Source organism: Somniosus microcephalus, unplaced genomic scaffold, assembly GCF_052327205.1.
Source record: "Somniosus microcephalus isolate GS21.2 unplaced genomic scaffold, FLI_Smic_1.0 unresolved_chr9, whole genome shotgun sequence".
Classification (NCBI taxonomy): domain Eukaryota; kingdom Metazoa; phylum Chordata; class Chondrichthyes; order Squaliformes; family Somniosidae; genus Somniosus; species Somniosus microcephalus.
The window spans coordinates 21,718,871-21,739,139 of NW_028225187.1; the positions used below are offsets into that span (position 1 = coordinate 21,718,871).

General features: G+C 50.0%; 2 protein-coding genes across 2 annotated transcripts in view; both read left to right on the forward strand.

Annotated features, from left to right (window-relative positions):
- LOC147084906 (suppressor of cytokine signaling 3-like) overlaps positions 1–11,566 on the forward strand; it is a gene marked incomplete at its 5' end in the record, with an annotated part of 13,212 nt that extends 1,646 nt beyond the window's left edge. The window contains one exon of the mRNA XM_085979615.1: positions 10,056–11,566. Within this exon, the coding sequence (XP_085835741.1) occupies positions 10,056–10,755 (700 nt within the window). The remainder of the gene's footprint in view (positions 1–10,055) is intronic.
- LOC147084901 (cytohesin-2) overlaps positions 1–20,269 on the forward strand; it is a 552,369-nt gene that overhangs the window by 519,777 nt on the left and 12,323 nt on the right. The gene's annotated exons all lie outside the window — the stretch shown is intronic.

Below are 20,269 nucleotides of genomic sequence, written 5' to 3' on the forward strand. Positions count from 1 at the left end.
GTATATACTCTAGGACTCGAGCCCCATAATCCAGGTCCACACTCCCCGGTGCCAGTACTGAGGGAGCACTGCACTGTCGGAGGTAGATGTATATACTCTAGGACTCGAGCCCCATAATCCAGGCCCACACTCCCCGGTGCCAGTACTGAGGGAGTGCTGCACTGTCGGAGGTAGATTTATATACTCTAGGACTCGAGCCCCATAATCCAGGCCCACACTCCCCGGTGCCAGTACTGAGGGAGCGCTGCACTGTCGGAGGTAGATGTATATACTCTAGGACTCGAGCCCCATAATCCAGGCCCACACTCCCCGGTGCCAGTACTGAGGGAGTGCTGCACTGTCGGAGGTAGATGTATATACTCTAGGACTCGAGCCCCATAATCCAGGCCCACACTCCCCGGTGCCAGTACTGAGGGAGTGCTGCACTGTCGGAGGTAGATGTATATACTCTAGGACTCGAGCCCCATAATCCAGGTCCACACTCCCCGGTGCCAGTACTGAGGGAGCGCTGCACTGTCGGAGGTAGATGTATATACTCTAGGACTCGAGCCCCATAATCCAGGCCCACACTCCCCGGTGCCAGTACTGAGGGAGTGCTGCACTGTCGGAGGTAGATGTATATACTCTAGGACTCGAGCCCCATAATCCAGGCCCACACTCCCCGGTGCCAGTACTGAGGGAGCGCTGCACTGTCGGAGGTAGATGTATATACTCTAGGACTCGAGCTCCATAATCCAGGCCCACACTCCCCGGTGCCAGTACTGAGGGAGCGCTGCACTGTCGGAGGTAGATGTATATACTCTAGGACTCGAGCCCCATAATCCAGGCCCACACTCCCCGGTGCCAGTACTGAGGGAGCGCTGCACTGTCGGAGGTAGATGTATATACTCTAGGACTCGAGCTCCATAATCCAGGCCCACACTCCCCGGTGCCAGAACTGAGGGAGCGCTGCACTGTCGGAGGTAGATGTATATACTCTAGGACTCGAGCCCCATAATCCAGGCCCACACTCCCCAGTGCTAGTACTGAGGGAGCGCTGCACTGTCGGAGGTAGATGTATACACTCTAGGACTCGAGCCCCATAATCCAGGCCCACACTCCCCGGTGCCAGTACTGAGGGAGCGCTGCACTGTCGGAGGTAGATGTATATACTCTAGGACTCGAGCCCCATAATCCAGGCCCACACTCCCCGGTGCCAGTACCGAGGGAGCGCTGCACTGTCGGAGGTAGATGTATATACTCTAGGACTGGAGCCCCATAATCCAGGCCCACACTCCCCGGTGCCAGTACTGGGGGAGCGCTGCACTGTCGGAGGTAGATGTATATACTCTAGGACTCGAGCCCCATAATCCAGGCCCACACTCCCCAGTGCCAGTACTGAGGGAGCGCTGCACTGTCGGAGGTAGATGTATATACTCTAGGACTCGAGCCCCATAATCCAGGCCCACACTCCCCGGTGCCAGTACTGAGGGAGCGCTGCACTGTCGGAGGTAGATGTATATACTCTAGGACTCGAGCCCCATAATCCAGGCCCACACTCCCCGGTGCCAGTACTGAGGGAGCACTGCACTGTCGGAGGTAGATGTATATACTCTAGGACTCGAGCTCCATAATCCAGGCCCACACTCCCCGGTGCCAGTACTGAGGGAGTGCTGCACTGTCGGAGGTAGATGTATATACTCTAGGACTCGAGCCCCATAATCCAGGCCCACACTCCCTGGTGCCAGTACTGAGGGAGCGCTGCACTGTCGGAGGTAGATGTATATACTCCAGGACTCAAGCCCCATAATCCAGGCCCACACTCCCCAGTGCCAGTACTGAGGGAGTGCTGCACTGTCGGAGGTAGATGTATATACTCTAGGACTGGAGCCCCATAATCCAGGCCCACACTCCGCCGGTGCCAGTACTGAGGGAGCGCTGTACTGTCGGAGGTAGATGTATATACTCTAGGACTGGAGCCCCATAATCCAGGCCCACACTCCCCCGGTGCCAGTACTGAGGGAGCGCTGCACTGTCGGAGGTAGATGTATATACTCTAGGACTCGAGCCCCATAATCCAGGCCCACACTCCCCGGTGCCAGTACTGAGGGAGCGCTGCACTGTCGGAGGTAGATGTATATACTCTAGGACTCGAGCCCCATAATCCAGGCCCACACTCCCCGGTGCCAGTACTGAGGGAGCGCTGCACTGTCGGAGGTAGATGTATATACTCTAGGACTCGAGCCCCATAATCCAGGCCCACACTCCCTGGTGCCAGTACTGAGGGAGTGCTGCACTGTCGGAGGTAGATGTATATACTCTAGGACTCGAGCCCCATAATCCAGGCCCACACTCCCCGGTGCCAGTACTGAGGGAGCGCTGCACTGTCGGAGGTAGATGTATATACTCTAGGACTCGAGCCCCATAATCCAGACCCACACTCCCCGGTGCCAGTACTGAGGGAGCGCTGCACTGTCGGAGGTAGATGTATATACTCTAGGACTCGAGCCCCATAATCCAGGCCCACTCTCCCCGGTGCCAGTACTGAGGGAGCGCTGCACTGTCGGAGGTAGATGTATATACTCTAGGACTCGAGCCCCATAATCCAGGCCCACACTCCCCGGTGCCAGTACTGAGGGAGTGCTGCACTGTCGGAGGAGCCGTCTTTCGGGATGAGACGTTAAACCGAGGCCCCGTCTGCTCCCTCAGGTGGACGTAAAAGATCCCACGGCCACTATTTCGAAGAAGAGCAGGGGGGGAGTTCTCCCCGGTGTCCTGGGGCCAATATTTATCCCTCAACCAACATCACTTAAAAACAGACGATCTGATCGTCATCGCGTTGCTGTTTGTGGGATCTTGCTGTGCGCCAATTGGCTGCCGCGTTTCCCACATTACAACAGTGACCACACTTTGCAAAGTCCAGGGCTCCAAACACCCCTTCCAGGTGAAACAGCGATTTACTTGTACTTCTCGCAATCTAGTATACTGTATTCGCTGCTCACGATGCGGTCTCCTCTACACTGGGGAGACCAAACGCAGATTGGGCGACCGCTTTGCGGAACACCCTCCGTTCAATCCGTAAGGGTGGGACCCCGAGCTTCCGGTCGCCTGTCACTTTAATTCACCGCCCCATTCCCACTCGGACCTCACCGTCCTCGGGCTCTTGCATTGTTCCACGGAAGCTCAACGTAAACTCGAGGAACAGCACCTCATCTTCCGATTAGGCACTTTACAGTCTTCAGGACTCATCATAGAGTTCAACAATTACAGATCATAACCTCGGTCCCCATTTCTTTTTTACTTATATTTTTTATCCACACCTTTCTTTTGGTTTCCCCCCACCCGCCCCCCCCTACCTTTCTTTTTTTCCTCTCTCCCACATGGCAACTGTCTCCCATTCTGCCAGCGCATTTCACACCTAATCTAGAGCCGTGTTTTGTCTCCACTAGTCCTATCACCATCTCGTCTGGTTTTGAATACCTCTTAATGTCTCTTCAGTTCTCTTTTGTTCTCTCCCAGCCTGGCCTTTCAAATCTATTTCATTTCCTGTGCTTTTCCAGTCTTGACAAAGGGTTGTGACCCGAAACGTCGACTCTGTTTTCTCTCCACGGATGTCGCCTGGCCTGCTGAGTTTTTCCAGCATGTTCTGTCGCTATTGCAAAGTACTTCATTGACTGTAAAGCGCTTTGGGACGTCCGGTGGTCGGGAAAGGCGCTATAGAAATGCAAGTCTCTCTTCTGTCTTTATCGCAAGGGGCTGGATTTTCCGTTGCAGTTATATAAGGCTCTGGTTAGACTCCATTGACAGTACACTGTGCTCAGGAAGTATATATTGTCGAGTCAGCAGAATGATACCTGGGGGGCTGAAAGGGTTAAGTTACGAGGACAGGTTGCACAGGCTGGGCTTGTGTTCCCTCGCGCCTTGGGGTGATCTGATCGAGGGCGTTTCAGATGATTAAAGGAGTTGATCGGGTGGAGAGAGAGAGAAAGTATTTCCTCTGGGTGGGCGGGGGGGGAGCGGGGGAGTCCAGGACAAACATAGAAACATAGAAGATCGGAGCAGGAGTAGGCCATTCGGCCCCTCGAGCCCGCTCCGCCATTCACCGAGATCATGGCTGATCATCCAAATTCAGTTCCCTGTCCCTGCCTTCTCCCCATATCCCTTGATCCCTTTAGCCTTAAGAAATATATCTAACTCCTTCTTGAATATATTTAATGAATTGGCCTCTACTGCCTTCTGTGGTAGAGAATTCCACAGGTTCACCACTCTCTGGGTGAAGAAATTCCTCCTCATCTCAGTCCTAAATGGCTTACCCCTTATCCTTAGACTGTGACCCCTGGTTCTGGACTCCCCGACCATCGGGAACATCCTTCCTGCATCTAGTCTGTCCAGACCTGTCAGAATTGTATAAGTTTCAATGAGATCCCCTCTCATTCTTCTAAACTCCAGTGACTACAAGCCCAATCGACCCAATCTCTCCTCATACGTCATTCCTGCCATCCCAGGTATCGGCCTGGTGAATCTTCGCTGCACTCCCTCCATGGCAAGAACATCCTTCCTCAGATTAGGTGACCAAAACTGCACACAATACTCAAGATGTGGTCTCACCAAGGCCCTGTACAACTGCAGCAAGACATCCTTGTTCCTGTACTCGAATCCTCTCGCTATGAAGGCCAGCATACCATTTGCCTTCTTAACCGCCTGCTGCACCTGCATGCTTACCTTCAGAGACTGGTTGCGGGTGGGTGGGGTGCTTGGGTTGACGTGCGCTCCTTGCGCTGCCTGCGCTCGGCTTCTGCTTGCTCCCGGCGAAGAGACTCGAGGTGTTCGCCGCCCTCCCGGATGCTTCTCCTCCACTTTGTGCTCTGGTCTTGGGCCAGGGATTCCCAGGTGTCAGTGGGGATGTTGCACTTTTTCAAGGAGGCTTTGAGGGTGTCCTTGAAGCGTTTCCTCTGCCCACCTGGGGCTCTCTTGCCGTGCCGGAGCTCCGAGTAGAGCGCTTGTTTTGCGAGTCTTGTATCGGGCATGCGGACAATGTGACCCGTCCATCGGAGCTGATCGAGCGTGGTCAGAGCTTCGATGCTGGGGATGATGGCCTGAGCGAGAACACTGACGTTGGTGCGCCTATCCTGCCAATGGATTTGCAGGATCTTGCGGAGGCAGCGTTGGTGGTACCTCTCCAGTGTTTTGAATGCCTGCTGTACATGGTCCATGTCTCTGAGGCATACAGCAGGGCGGGTATCACTGCTGCTCTGTAGACCATGAGCTTGGTGCCGGGTTTGAGGTCCTGGTCTTCAAACACTCTCTTCCTCAGGCGACCGAAGGCTGCACTGGCACACTGAAGGCGGTGTTGGGCTTCGCCATCAACGCCTGCCCTTGTTGACAGTAGGCTCCCGAGGTATGGAAAGTGGTCCACGTTGTCCAAGGCCTTGTCGTAGATTTTGATAATCGGGGGGCAGTACTGTGTGGCGGGGGCAGGTTGGTAGAGGACCTTTGTCTTACGGATGTTCAGTGTAAGGCCCATGCTTTTGTACGTTTTGGTGATAAAAAGGATATAGAGGCACTGGAGAGGGTGCAGAGAAGATTTACAAGGATGATACCAGAAATGCGAGAGTATAAATGGGTCTTTTTCCGAGTTGGCAGGCAGTGACTAGTGGGGTACCGCAGGGATCGGTCCTAGGACCCCAGCTATTCACAATATATATTAATGATCTAGACGAGGGAACTAGATGTAATATCTCCAAGTTTGCAGACGACACAAAGCTGGGTGGGCATGTGTGCTGTGAGGAGGATGCAGAGAAACTCCAGTATGATTTGGACAGGTTGGGTGATTGGGCAGATGCATGGCAGATGCAGGTTAATGTGGATAAATGCGAGGTTATCCACTTTGGTGGCAAAAATAGGAAGGCAGATTATTATCTGAATGGCCATAGATTGGGAGAAGGGGAAGTGCAACGAGACCTGGGTGTCCTTGTGCACCAGTCGCTGAAGGTAAGCATGCAGGTGCAGCAGGCGGTTAAGAAGGCAAATGGTATGTTGGTCTTCGTAGCGAGAGGATTCGAGTACAGGAGCAAGGATGTCTTGCTGCAGTTGTACAGGGCCTTGGTGAGACCACACCTTGAGTATTGTGTGCAGTTTTGGTCGCCTTATCTGAGGAAGGATGTTCTTGCCATGGAGGGAGTGCAGCGAAGATTCACCAGACTGATACCTGGGATGGCAGGGATGACGTATGAGGAGAGATTGGGTCGATTGGGCTTGTACTCGCTGGAGTTTAGAAGAATGAGAGGGGATCTCATTGAAATTTATAAAATTCTAACAGGACTGGACAGACTAGATGCAGGAAGGATGTTCCCGATGGTCGGGGAGTCCAGAACCAGGGGTCACAGTCTAAGGATAAGGGGTAAGCCATTTAGGACAGAGATGAGGAGGAATTTCTTCACCCAGAGAGTGGTGAACCTGTGGAATTCTCTACCACAGAAGGCAGTGGAGGCCAATTCATTAAATATATTCAAGAAGGAGTTAGATATATTTCTTAAGGCTAAAGGGATCAAGGGATATGGGGAGAAAGCAGGGACCGGGTACTGAGTTTGGATGATCAGCCATGATCGCATTAAATGGCGGAGCAGGCTCGAGGGGCCGAATGGCCTACTCCTGCTCCTATCTTCTATGTTTCTATGTAACAGTGTTACAGGCCGAGGACGGTGATCTGGTCGTTATCACATTGCTGTTTGTGGGAGCTTGCTGTGCGCAAATTGGCTGCCGCATTTCCCACATTACAACAGTGACCACACTCCAAAAAGTACTTCATTGGCTGTGAAGCACTTTGGGACGTCCGGTGGTCGTGAAAGGTGCGATAGAAATGCAAGTCTTTCTTTCTTTGTCTCCTAACAGCCTCACTTGTGGAACTTTATCCAGTGCCTTCTGCTACGTATTATTAGATGGCCACGCTAATGTTGTTTCTCTCCCCGTCCCCCCCCGGCCCTGTTCCATCCCCCATGACCGATCTTTTGGGATTCACCATGGACGAGTTCTGCTGAAGGGAGTCGGTTCGGGTTGGGGATCGCCGGGGATGTTAGTTAGTTCCTTACTAGTCAGAATTCTATCGACTTCTGTTTTGAATGTACCCAATGAATGAGCCTCCACAGCCCTCTGGGATAGAGAATTCCAAAGATTCACCGCCCTCTGTGTGAAGAAATTTCTTCTCATCTCAGTCCTGAATGGCCGACCCTTTATCCCGAGGCTGTGGCCCCTGGTTCTAGACTCCCCAGCCAAGGGAAACATTCTCCCAGCATCCACCCTATCAAGCCCTGTAATCATTTTGTATGCTTCAATGAGATCTCCTCTCATTCTTCTGAATTGAAGGGTATACAGGCCTAGTTTACTCAATCTCTTGCTCTCTCTTGAACATAGAAACATAGAAGATAGGAGCAGGAGTCGGCCATTCGGCCCCTCGAGCCTGCTCCGCCATTCAATGAGATCATGGCTGATCATCCAAATTCAGTACCCTGTCCCTGCCTTCTCCCCATATCCCTTGATCCCTTTAGCCTTAAGAAATATATCTAACTCCTTCTTGAATATATTTAATGAATTGGCCTCTATTGCCTTGTGTGGTAGAGAATTCCACAGGTTCACCACTCTCTGGGTGAAGAAATTCCTCCTCATCTCAGTCCTAAATGGCTTACCCCTTATCCTTAGACTGTGACCCCTGGTTCTGGACTCCCCCGCCATCGGGAACATCCTTCCTGCATCTAGTCTGTCTAGTCCTGTTAGAATTTTATAAGTTTCAATGAGATCCCCTCTCATTCTTCTAAACTCCAGCGAGTATAAGCCCAATCGACCCAATCTCTCCTCATACGTCATTCCTGCCCATCCCAGGTATCGGTCTGGTGAATCTTCGTTGCACTCCCTCTATGGCAAGAACATCCTTCCTTAGGTAAGGAGACCAAAATTGTACACAATACTCCAGGTGTGGTCTCACCAAGGCCCTGTATAATTGGAGTAAGACTTCTTTATTCCTGTACTCAAAAGATAGTCACTAAGAAGTCCAACAGGGAATTCAGGAGAAACTTCTTTACCCAGCGAGTGGTGAGAATGTGCAAATCGCTACCACAGGGAGTGGTTGAACCGAATAGTATCGATGCATTTAAGGGGAGGCTGGACAAGCATATGAGGGCGCAGGGGATAGAGGCCTAGAAATTCAGTATAGCCACATTTGGGCGCTACAGTCGGGCGGCCGCTAAAGTTTGCGCCCGGCGCAAGTTCGCGCCACCTTCGCCAATATTCAGTCGCATCGCCCCAAGAGGTTGCTGCTGCGCTAAAACAGGCGATGCACGACTATCATTAGGCGCTAAGCCGGCGGCCCGGGGCGATACCCCCGAGGGCGGGCGCAGCGCAGGTGCGGCGAGTTGCTGATTGACGGCAGACACTCTGGCGCCGGTCAGCTCTTAAAGGGGGAGGGTGGATATGTTTGCCTGCCACGCCCTGCACGCTGCAGCCCTGAAGCAAGGCCTGACCACTGCTGCTTCATCTGTACAACGCCCAGGACTATGGAGAAGGCCAACGTTTGCACCCATTGCAGCCCCCATTATATGTTTCCAATCAATGCTATGGCTCTGAAGTTAAAGACAAGTGCAAAGCTGTGGCCTGAAGCCACAAGTACCTGTGCGAGTGTTGAGCCAAACCAGAAAGCTCTCTACCATTGTCTCTCTGCAAAGGTCCATCTCTCACAAAGAAGGAGTGTTGCAAAATGGCTGCCTTTTCTACTGCAGGAGGAGTGCCCTTTAATTTGCGACCCCCGCGCCCCACATCGACTGAGAACCGTTCCCCTCTACCAGTCGCTAGGGGCGCCAGGCGCACAATAGGGCGGCGCCACTGAATTTCCGGTTTGGGGCGAACAAAGGGCGTTGCATGATGAAATGACGTCAGGATCTGCGCGCGCAGCTGAGCGCGCGCAAAGGCTTTGCGCCGCCGCTAAATCTTTACTGAAGTTGGGGAGAGGCGCAGATCGCGCTGCGCCCGGCCGCTAGCCGCCTAGCGCCCCACATCTCCTCCTCCTAAGGCGCTAGCGGCTGGCGCAAACAACTGAATTTCTAGGCCAGAGGGTTATACTGATCGATTTAGATGAGGAAAGACAGGAGGAGTTTCGAGTGGAGCATAAACGCCGGCACGGGCTGGTTGGGCCGAATGGCATGTTTCTGTGCCGTATATCCGATGTAAACCCTATGTAATCTGTGGACTCTATGGGAACGGTTTCTCTCGATCTACTCTGTCTAGACCCCTCATGATTTTAAACACCCCTATCAAATCTCCTCTCAACCTTCGCTGCTCTAAGGAGAACAACCCCAGTGATACATTCTGGTAGGAAGAACGAGGAGCGGCAATATAAACTAAAGGGTACAATCCTAAAGGGGGTGCATGAAGAGAGAGACCTGGGGGTATATGTGCACAAATCGTTGAAGCTGGCAGGGCAGGTTGAGAAAGCGGTTAAAAAAGCATACGGGATTCTGGGCTTCATAAATAGGGGCATAGAGCATAAAAGCAAAGAAGTTATGATGAACCCTTTAATAAAACACTGGTCCGGCCTCAACTGGAGTATTGTGTCTAATTCTGGGCACCGCACTTTAGGAAGCCTCACTTGTGGAACTTTATCCAGTGCCTTCTGCCATGTATTACAGGAAACTTTCGATTTACCAGCACCTAAATAACTGGTAATCTCGGTTAACTGGCAAAATTCAGGAGTAGGTTCAGGTAAGTTTTATTAGTTGCCTTCCACGATCTGTTGCTGTGCAAGGGTGTGGCTGCAGCTGTTGCTAAGCTACAGAGACGCTTGGAACTTGTGGCCATTGTTCTGAACCTGTTGCTAAGCGACAGGGTTTGTTGCTTTATACGGAGCTCCGTATCTTTTACTATAGCTTTCGGTTATCTGGAATTTTTGATGAACCGGCAGCACGTCGGTCCCGTCGGTGCCGGATAAAAAAAACGTTTCCTGTATTAGCTGACCACGCTAATGTTGTTTCTCTCCCCTCCACCCCCCCTTGGCCCCGTTCCCTCCCCCACCCCCCCCACGCCCTCGACAGGTCTTTCGGGATTCACCATGGCCGAGTTCGGCTGAAGGGAGTCGGTTCGGGTTGGGGATCGCCGGGGACGGAGGCGGCCGGACGGAACGGAAGGGGATCGGAGACCCTGGAGCCCGGGGCTGGTCCCCCGCCCGCGGCCATCGCCAGCCAGGACGCCAGCTACCACTTCAAGGCCTTCGCCGGCGACTTCGGGCGGGTGGAGAGCGCGCTGGAGAGGCTGGAGTCCAGCGGCTTCTACTGGGCCGCCCTCTCGGGCACTGAGGCCAAGGGCCGGCTGGCCGGCCAGCCGGTGGGGACTTTCCTGCTGCGGGACTCGTCCGACCGCCGCCACCTCTTCACCCTCAGCGTGCGGACCCAGGGGGGCATCACCAACCTGCGGGTGCAGCAGCGGGACGGGGCGACGGGTGGCTCCTTCTACCTGGAGACGGAGGGCGGGGCCGGGGCCGAGGCCTCCTTCGACTGCGTGGTCAAGCTGGCCGACCACTACGTGCAGCTGTCCCAGCGGGCCGAGGGCCTGCGCTATCTGGAAGGACGGCGGGACCCCTTGCCCCTGGTGCTACGACGGCCCCTGCTCCGCAAGGTGGCCAGCCTGCAGGAGCTGTGCCGTCGGGCCCTGAGAGGCTGGGGCGGGCCGGGGGGACGCAGCCAGCTCCACGCCCTTGCCCTGCCCAGCGGGCTGAGAGTGGTGCTGGGGGACTGAAGTGGGGGGGAACCCTCTCTCTCCCCACCCCTCTCCCGCTCGCAGGGGCCCTGCGAAAGCAACGGTCGGACCCCAGGAAGGACAGAGGATCAGAGGGACCTTGGTGGAGTGGTAAATAGCGAGGAGGGAAGCCTCATGCAGGACAATATACGGGTTGGTCAAATGGAATAGAAACATAGAAGATAGGAGCAGGAGTCGGCCATTCGGCCCCTCGAGCCTGCTCCGCCATTCAATGAGATCATGGCTGATCATCCAAATTCAGTACCCTGTCCCTGCCTTCTCCCCATATCCCTTGATCCCTTTAGCCTTAAGAAATATATCCAACTCCTTCTTGAATATATTTAATGAATTGGCCTCTACTGCCTTCTGTGGTAGAGAATTCCACAGGTTCACCACTCTCTGGGTGAAGAAATTCCTCCTCATCTCAGTCCTAAATGGTTTACCCCTTATCCTTAGACTGTGACCCCTGGTTCTGGACTCCCCCGACCATCGGGAACATCCTTCTTGCATCTAGTCTGTCTAGTCCTGTTAGAATTTTATAAGTTTCAATGAGATCCCCTCTCATTCTTCTAAACTCCAGCGAGTACAAGCCCAATCGACCCAATCTCTCCTCATACGTCATTCCTGCCATCCCAGGTATCAGCCTGGTGAATCTTCGCTGCACTCCCTCCATGGCAAGAACATCCTTCCTCAGATAAGGCGACCAAAACTGCACACAATACTCAAGATGTGGTCTCACCAAGGCCCTGTACAATTTAACCCTGAAAAGTGTGAGGTGATGCATTTTGGAAGGATTAACAAGGCAAGAGAATACACATAGATACATAGATACATAGAAGATAGGAGCAGGAGTAGGCCATTCGGCCCTTCGTGCCTGCTCCGCCATTTAATGAGATCATGGCTGATCCTTTAATTCAGTATCCCGTCCCCGCCTTCTCTCCGTAACCCTTAACCCCTTTTGCCCGTAGAAATATATCTAATTCCCTCTTAAATATATTTAATGAGCTGGCGTACACTGCCCTCTGTGGCAATGAGTTCCACAGGTTCACCACTCTCTGAGTGAAGAAATTCCCCCTCATCTCTGTCCTAAATGGTTTAGCCCTTATCCTTAAATTATGTCCTCTAGTTCTGTTCTCACCCGCCAAGGGAAACATTCCTTCTGCATCCAGTCTGTCTAGACCTGTCAGAATTTTATACACTTCTATGAGGTCCCCTCTCAATCTTCTAAACTCCAGTGTGTACATCCCTAAACTACATAGTCTCTCCTCATAGGTCATTCCCGCCATTCCTGGTATCAGCCTGGTGAATCGCCGCTGCACCCCCTCCATGGCAAGAACATCCTTCCTCAGATGAGGCGACCAAAACTGTACACAGTACTCGAGGTGTGGTCTCACCAGTGCCCTGTACAGCTGCAGCAAGGTATCCCTGTTCCTGTATTCTAACCCTTTTGCTATGAAGGCCAGCATACCGTTTGCCTTCTTGACCGCCTGTTGCACCTGCATGCTCGCCTTCAGTGACTGGTGTACAAGAACACCCAGGTCTCTCTGTACTTCCCCCTCTCCCAATCTATTGCCATTTAAATAATAATTTGCCCTCCCGTTCCTGCACCCAAGGTGGATAACTTCGCACTTGTCCACATTATAGTGCATCTGCCATTTATCCGCCCAATCGCCCAGTCTGTCCAAATCGCTCTGGAGCTTCCTGGTCTCTTCCTCTGAGCCCACCCCACCTCCTAGTTTAGTGTCGTCTGCAAATTTGGAAATGCTGCATCCGACTCCCTGATCCAGGTCATTAATGTAAATTGTGAACAGCTGGGGGCCCAGGACAGATCCCTGTGGTACCCCACTTGTTACTGCCTGCCATTCAGAAAATGAGCCGTTTATTCCAACTCTCTGTTTTCTATCTGACAGCCAGTTCCCTATCCACGCCAAAACTTTCCCCTTTATCCCATGAGCCTCAATTTTCCATGCTAATCTTTTATGTGGGACCTTATCGAAGGCCTTTTGGAAGTCCAGGTACACCACATCTACTGGCTCTCCCCCATCTATTCTACCAGTTACTCCCTCAAAAAATTCCAATAGATTAGTCAAGCACGATTTACCCTTTGTAAATCCATGTTGACTCTGTCCTATCCTGTCCCCATTTGCTAAGTGCTCCGCTATTTCATCCTTAATGATGGACTCCAGCATTTTGCCCACAACTGATGTAAGGCTTACAGGTCTGTAATTACCTGCTTTTTCCCTACCCCCCTTTTTGAATAGTGGGGTAACGTTAGCTACCCTCCAATCCATCGGCACTGTTCCCGAGTCTAATGAATTCTGAAAAATCATCCTTAGTGCATCCGCTATCTCTAGGGCCACCTCCTTCAGTACCCTAGGATGCATGTTATCAGGCCCTGGGGATTTGTCCACCTTCAATCCCTTTAGCTTCCTTAACACCATATCCTTAGAGATATTGATTTGCGTCAGTTCCTCCTTTGCCAATGTCCCTATTTTTCCCGATATCCCAGGGAGGTTTTTTGTGTCTTCCTTCGTAAAGACTGACCCAAAGTATGCATTTAGTTGATCTGCCATTTCCTTATTTCCCATTATATATTCCCCCGTATCTGACTGCAATGGACCAACTTTGGTTTTCACCAGTCTTTTCCTTTTGATATATTTATAAAAGCTTTTGGAGTTAGTTTTTATATTTTCCGCCAGCTTGTTTTCGTAAGCTATTTTGCCCCTCTTGATCATGCCCTTTGCCCTCCTTTGCTCTATCTTAAACTGTTCCCAATCTTCCGCTCTGGCGCTTTTTTTGGCTATTTTATACGCCCTATCTTTGGATTTTATGCTGTCTCTAATTTCCCCTGTTATCCACGGTTGAGTCACCTTTTTAGATTTCCTTTTATGCCAGATTGGTATAAACAATTTTTGCAATTTTGTCATTCTATCTTTAAATGTTTGCCATTGTTTATCTACCTCCAGTCCTCTCAGGAACGTTGTCCAATCAGACCTACTCAGTTCCCGTCTCATGGCATCATAATTCCCCTTGTTTAAATTCAGGACCTTAGTCTCTGAGTCGATTTCTTCGCTCTCCATTTCGAGTGAGAAATCGATCATGTTATGATCGCTCTGACCCAAGGGTCCCCGTACAACAAGATTACTGATTAGTCCCTTCTCATTGCACAGTACCCAGTCCAATATAGCCTGTTCCCGAGTTGGTTCCTCGACATATTGATCCAGATAACCATCCCTTAAACACTCAAGGAATTCCTCCTCCTCATTATTTTTACTGATTAGGCTAGTCCAATCTATATGTAAGTTAAAGTCACCTATGATGACAGCTGTGCTCTTATTGCACGCTTCTCTAATTTCCCTCGTGATGCCCTCCCTAACCTCTATTTTACTATTTGGAGGCCTATATACCACTCCTATTAATGTTTTTCGCCCCTCGCTATTTCTTAGCTCCACCCATATAGATTCTGTATTAACTGAGTTAATATCCTTCCTTTCAATTGCATTTATCCCCTCTTTTACTAGCAATGCTACCCCTCCTCCCTTTCTTTTTTGTCGATCCTTCCTAAATACTGAATACCCCTGTATGTTAAGCTCCCAGCCCTGCTCACCCTGCAACCATGTTTCCGTAATCCCAATTAGATCATAATTATTAACCTCTATTTCCACAGCTAATTCATCTACCTTGTTCCTGATGCTTCTCGCATTAAGGTATAAAACCCTCAGGCTTTTTTTATGCTCACATTTTTTATGAATTAGTTTGGCCCTTTGTTTTTTGTTCCTCACCCTTTTACCATTTATTTCTGTCTGCCTTTCACTTTCCTCTATTTCACTACATAGGTTTCTAGCCCCCTGCCATACTAGTTTAAATGCTCCCGAACTGCTTTATCAAAAATTACCCCGAGAACATCAGTTCCATCTCTGCACAGGTGTAGACCGTCCCTTTTGTATAGGTCACACCTACCACAAAACTGGTTCCAATGCCTCAAAAATTTAAAACCCTCCCTCTTACACCACTGCTCAAGCCACGTATTTAGCCTAACTATCCTGTTCTCTGTACTCTTACTAGCACGTGGCACTGGTAGTAATCCAGAGATTACTACCTTCGAGGTCCTACTTTTTAGCTTGGCTCCTAACTCCCTAAATTCTACTTGTAGGACCTCTTCCCTTTTTTTAGCTACGTCGTTGGTACCAACATGTATCACGACAACTGGCTGTTCCCCCTCCCCCTCCAGAATGAATGGTAGGACCCCTAGGAAGGACAGAGGATCAGAGGGACCTTGGTGTGCATGTACATAGATCCCTGAAGGCAGCAGGACAGGTCGATAAGATGGTTAAGAAGGCATATGGGATACTTGCCTTCATTAGCCAAGGCATAGAATATAAGAGCAGGGAGGTTATGATGGAGCTGTACAAAACGCTGGTTAGGCCACAGCTGGAGTACTGTGTGCAGTTCTGGTCACCACACTATAGGAAGGATGTGATTGCACTGGAGAGGGTGCAGAGGAGATTCACCAGGATGTTACCTGGGCTGGAACGCTTCAGCTATGAAGAGAGACTGGACAGGCTGGGGTTGTTTTCCTTAGAGCAGAGAAGGCTGAGGGGGGGCCTGATTGAGGTGTACAAAATTATGAGGGGCATAGATAGGGTAGATCGAAAGGAACTTTTCCCCTTAGTAGAGGGGTCAATAACCAGGGGGCTTAGTTTCAAGGTAAGGGGCAGGAGGTTTAGAGGGGATTTGAGGAAAAACTTTTTCACTCAGAGGGTGGTTGGAATGTGGAACTCACTGCCTGAAAGGGTGGTAGAGGCAGGAACCCTCACAACATTCAAGAAGCATTTAGATGAGCACTTGAAACGCCATAGCATACAAGGCTACGGACCAAGTGCTGGAAAATGGGATTAGAATAGACAGGGCTTGATGGCCGGCGTGGACACGATGGGCCGAAGGGCCTCTTTCTGTACTGTATAAATCTACGACTATAATCTAACGCCGCGGACTCTTAAAGGGAACGAGGAAGATTAATGCCTGAACGATGAATGGAATCTTCAACATTGACTATTAAAGTGACATGGGACCATCGCAACTGGCCAATCCAGGAACGGTTCGGCAGTACTACAAGAGGATTTGAGTATAAGAGTAAAGACGTCTTACTGCAATTATATAGGGCCCTGGTGAGACCACACCTGGAGTATTGTGGACAGTTTTGGTCGCCTCACCTAAGGAAGGATATACTTGCCATAGAGGGAGTGCAACGAAGGTTCACCAGACTGGTTCCTGAGATGGGGGGATTGTCCTATGAGAGATTGAGTAGACTGGGTCTATATTCTCTAGAGTTTAGAAGAATGAGAGGTGATCTCATTGAAATATACAAAATTCTTAAAGGAATTGACAGGGTAGATGCTGAGAGGTTGTTCCCCCCTGGGCTGGAGAGTCTCGAACCAGGGGTCACAGTCTCAGGATAAGGGGTCGGCCATTGAGGATTGAGATGAGGAGGAATTTCTTCACTCAGAGGGCGATGAATCTTTGGAATTCTCTGCCCCAGAGGGCTGTGGAGGCTCAGTCGTTGAGTATATTCAAGGCCGAGATCGATAGATTTTTGAATATTAAGCGAATCGAGGGATACGGGGATCGGGCAGGACAGTGGCGATGAGTTAGAAGATCAGCCATGATCTTATTGAATGGCGGAGCAGGCTCGAGGGGCCGAATGGCCGACTCCTGCTCCTAATTCTTATGTTCTTTTGTAATTAGAATTGATTACTCTCCCTTTAATTGGCCAGCTACATTTTCCAACTGGCCACTGTGAGAATCTACAGCCAGTTAAAGAGTTCTGTGAGTCTACTGTCTGGTGAATGAAAGGGATATGTTCAAAATATGGCTTCCCATTGAAGGGACATGTCCTAATTGTGTCACTACCAGAGGGAGCTTTACCCGTGCTGTACCTGCCCTGGGAGTGTTTGATGGGACAGTGTAGAGGGAGCTTTACTCTGTATCTAACCCATGCTGTACCTGCCCTGGGAGTGTTTGATGGGACAGTGTAGAGGGAGCTTTACTCTGTATCTAACCCCGTGCTGTACCTGCCCTGGGAGTGTTTGATGGGACAGTGGAGAGGAAGCTTTACTCTGTATCTAACCCGTGCTGTACCTGCCCTGGGAGTGTTTGATGGGACAGTGTAGAGGGAGCTTTACTCTGTATCTAACCTGTGCTGTACCTGCCCTGGGAGTGTTTGATGGGACAGTGTAGAGGGAGCTTTACTCTGTATCTGACCCCGTGCTGTACCTGCCCTGGGAGTGTTTGATGGGACAGTGTAGAGGGAGCTTTACTCTGTATCTAACCCATGCTGTACCTGCCCTGGGAGTGTTTGATGGGACAGTGTAGAGGGAGCTTTACTCTGTATCTAACCCCGTGCTGTACCTGCCCTGGGAGAGTTTGATGGGACAGTGTAGAGGGAGCTTTACTCTGTATCTAACCCATGCTGTACCTGCCCTGGGAGTGTTTGATGGGACAGTGTAGAGGGAGCTTTACTCTGTATCTAACCCCATGCTGTACCTGCCCTGGGAGAGTTTGATGGGACAGTGTAGAGGGAGCTTTACTCTGTATCTAACCCGTGCTGTACCTGCCCTGGGAGTGTTTGATGGGACAGTGTAGAGGGAGCTTTACTCTGTATCTAACCCGTGCTGTACCTGCCCTGGGAGTGTTTGATGGGACAGTGTAGAGGGAGCTTTACTCTGTATCTAACCCCATGCTGTACCTGCCTTGGGAGTGTTTGATGGGACAGTGTAGAGGGAGCTTTACTCTGTATCTAACCCCGTGCTGTACCTGTCCTGGGAGTGTTTGATGGGACAGTGTAGAGGGAGCTTTACTCTGTATCTAACCCCGTGCTGTACCTGCCCTGGGAGTGTTTGATGGGACAGTGTAGAGGGAGCTTTACTCTGTATCTAACCCGTGTCCTGTGGATCAGTTTTTGTTCTTTTACATTAAGATGTGTCTGTTATTAAGAATCGCACGGCGATCAGTGGTATTCAGTCCAATGCCTGTGTCGCTAACTGACCGAAGCAGAGTTGTGCTTGGGAGCGACGCCTGTTCCTGGGAAGAAATTTTATTTTGAGTTCTTCGACTTGTTCGAGTCACCTGTTGTGTTGGAAGCTTTCGTTGCACTGTATTTATGTGACAAGAAGAATATATATTTTACCTGTCGAAGCTGGGCTCCGGTGTCTGATTTAGCGCTTGCTCCTTCTCCCACCCGCTTCCCTCGGGCCCACCCCGCTCTCCCGGAGGAGCTACCTCCACCTGTCCATGCAGCCCCCTCACACATGCACCCTCCTTCCCTCGCCACCCCCGCTCCCCCAGCCCCAGAGAGAGACAGGGAGAGAGAGAGAGAGACAGAGAGAGAGAGAGACAGGGAGAGAGAGACAGGGAGAGGGAGAGGGAGAGAGAGAGAGAGACAGAGAGAGAGGCAGAGAGAGACAGAGAGAGAGAGAGAGAGTGAGGGAGAGAGACAGAGAGAGAGACAGAGAGAGAGGCAGAGAGAGAGAGACGGAGAGAGAGAGAGAGAGAGACAGAGAAAGAGAGAGGGAGAGAGCGAGACAGAGAGAGAGAGAGACAATTGCTATGATCAGGTTGGGGGAGGGGATATTCAGCCAGTGTTCATGTTCCACATCAGTCCACTGACTCTTAGGGGGTGTCTGTCTGACTGAATTTTTCCATGAGTGTGTTGTCTGTCTCTCTGTCTGTCTCTCTGTCTCTCTGTCTGTCTCTCTGTCTCTCAATTCAATTCAATTCAAATCGCTTTATTGGCATGACAAGGTACATCTTATGTTGCCAAAGCATTGAAAAACATTTATGGTTGAACACATAAACGCAGATCTATCCATACAGTGTATAAACAGATATATCCCTGAGTGTATAAATATACATTCATATAATTTGTATATACTCTTTTTTTTTCAGATTTAATGGTTGTCCCTCTGTCTATGGCAAGCTGTAACATAGTGTGCTGCTAAGGTTACACAATTTCTCTGTTCCCCTAGTAGGTATGGGAGTTTTTGGTCATCATTCAAATTTCTGAATTCAGGGCATATTTTTGTGAATTTTGGGTAGAAATTCTCCCTGATGTCCTGATATTTTCCACAAGATGTGAGGAAGTGCATCTCTGTCTCCACCACTCCTTGACTGCAGTGATAGCATATCCTGTCCTCTCTTGGTAGCCTGGTCTGCCTGTGTCTGCCTCTTTCAATGGACAGGCTATGTTCACTAAGTCTGTACATTGTCAAGGTTTTTCTCAGTTTGCTATCCTTTACCATGGTCAGGTATTCAGCCATGTTGTATTGTCTGTTTAGGGCCAAGTAGCAATTGAGTTTGTTTTGGGTTTTTGTTGTTTCTGCCCAATATGACAGATATTTTTCCTTTTGCTTAGTGACAATTGTGTTGGGTCGAGTTCTCTGTGCTACGATGTCACTGTCCTGGGGCTGGTTATTGTTAGTAGTGTTCGTAGTTACTTCACTGAGTCCCAGGACTAGTTGACTGAGGGTATTCTTCTTTATGGTCCTCTCTTGGCATTTCAGGGCTTCGTAATGATAGCAGTGGGGGTTGCTCATTTTTCGGTGTTTCCAAAATTTGGTGGCTCTTTTTTGGATAGTAATTATTAATGGATATTGGCCTAGTTCTGCCCTGCATGCATTGTTTACGGTTTTCCTTTGGGTCCGGAGGATACTTTTACAGAATTCTGCATGTAGGATCTCAATGGGGTGTTTGTCCCATTTTGCGAATTCTTGTTGTGTTAGCGGTCCCCACACCTCACTGCCATAGAGTGCAATTGGTTCAATTACTGATTTAAAAATTTTGAGCCAAATGCTAATTGGAATTTCTATTTGGATTGATTTTTTTAATGGCATAGAAAGCCCTTCTCGCTTTCTCTTTCAGTTCATTCACAGCCAGTTGAAAATTTCCCGTAGAACTGATTTTTAAGCCTAAGTATGTGTAGTTAGTGGTTTGTTCAATTTTAGTAGTTCCTAGTGTGAAATTTATTCTGGGTCCCTGATGTCTGGATCTTTGCTGGAACACAAGGACTTTGGTTTTTTTGGGGTTTATTGTCAGGGCCCAGGTCTGACAGAATGACTCTAGCAGATCCAGGTTCTGCTGTAGACCCTCCTTAGTTGGTGACAGCAGAACCAGGTCATCTGCATAGAGGAGGAATTTAACCTTGGATTCATATAGGGTCTCTCTGTCTGTTTCGCTCTCTCTGTCTCTCTGCCTTTCTGTCTCTCTCAGTTCAATTCAGTTCAGTTCAAATGCTTTATTGGCATGAAAGTTTACAGAGAACCATATTGCCAAAGCTTACATAGCAAAAAGGTACAGTTTTCCAACATTCTGTAGGTGTCAATCGATTTGACATTTGTTGGGTATATACAATATTACTTTTAAACAATATTAATTTTAAACAGTCTTTCTACTTCATTTGGTACGTTCAATATTAATTTTAAACAGTCTTACTTTTAAACAGTCCTCAGGTTGTGACATG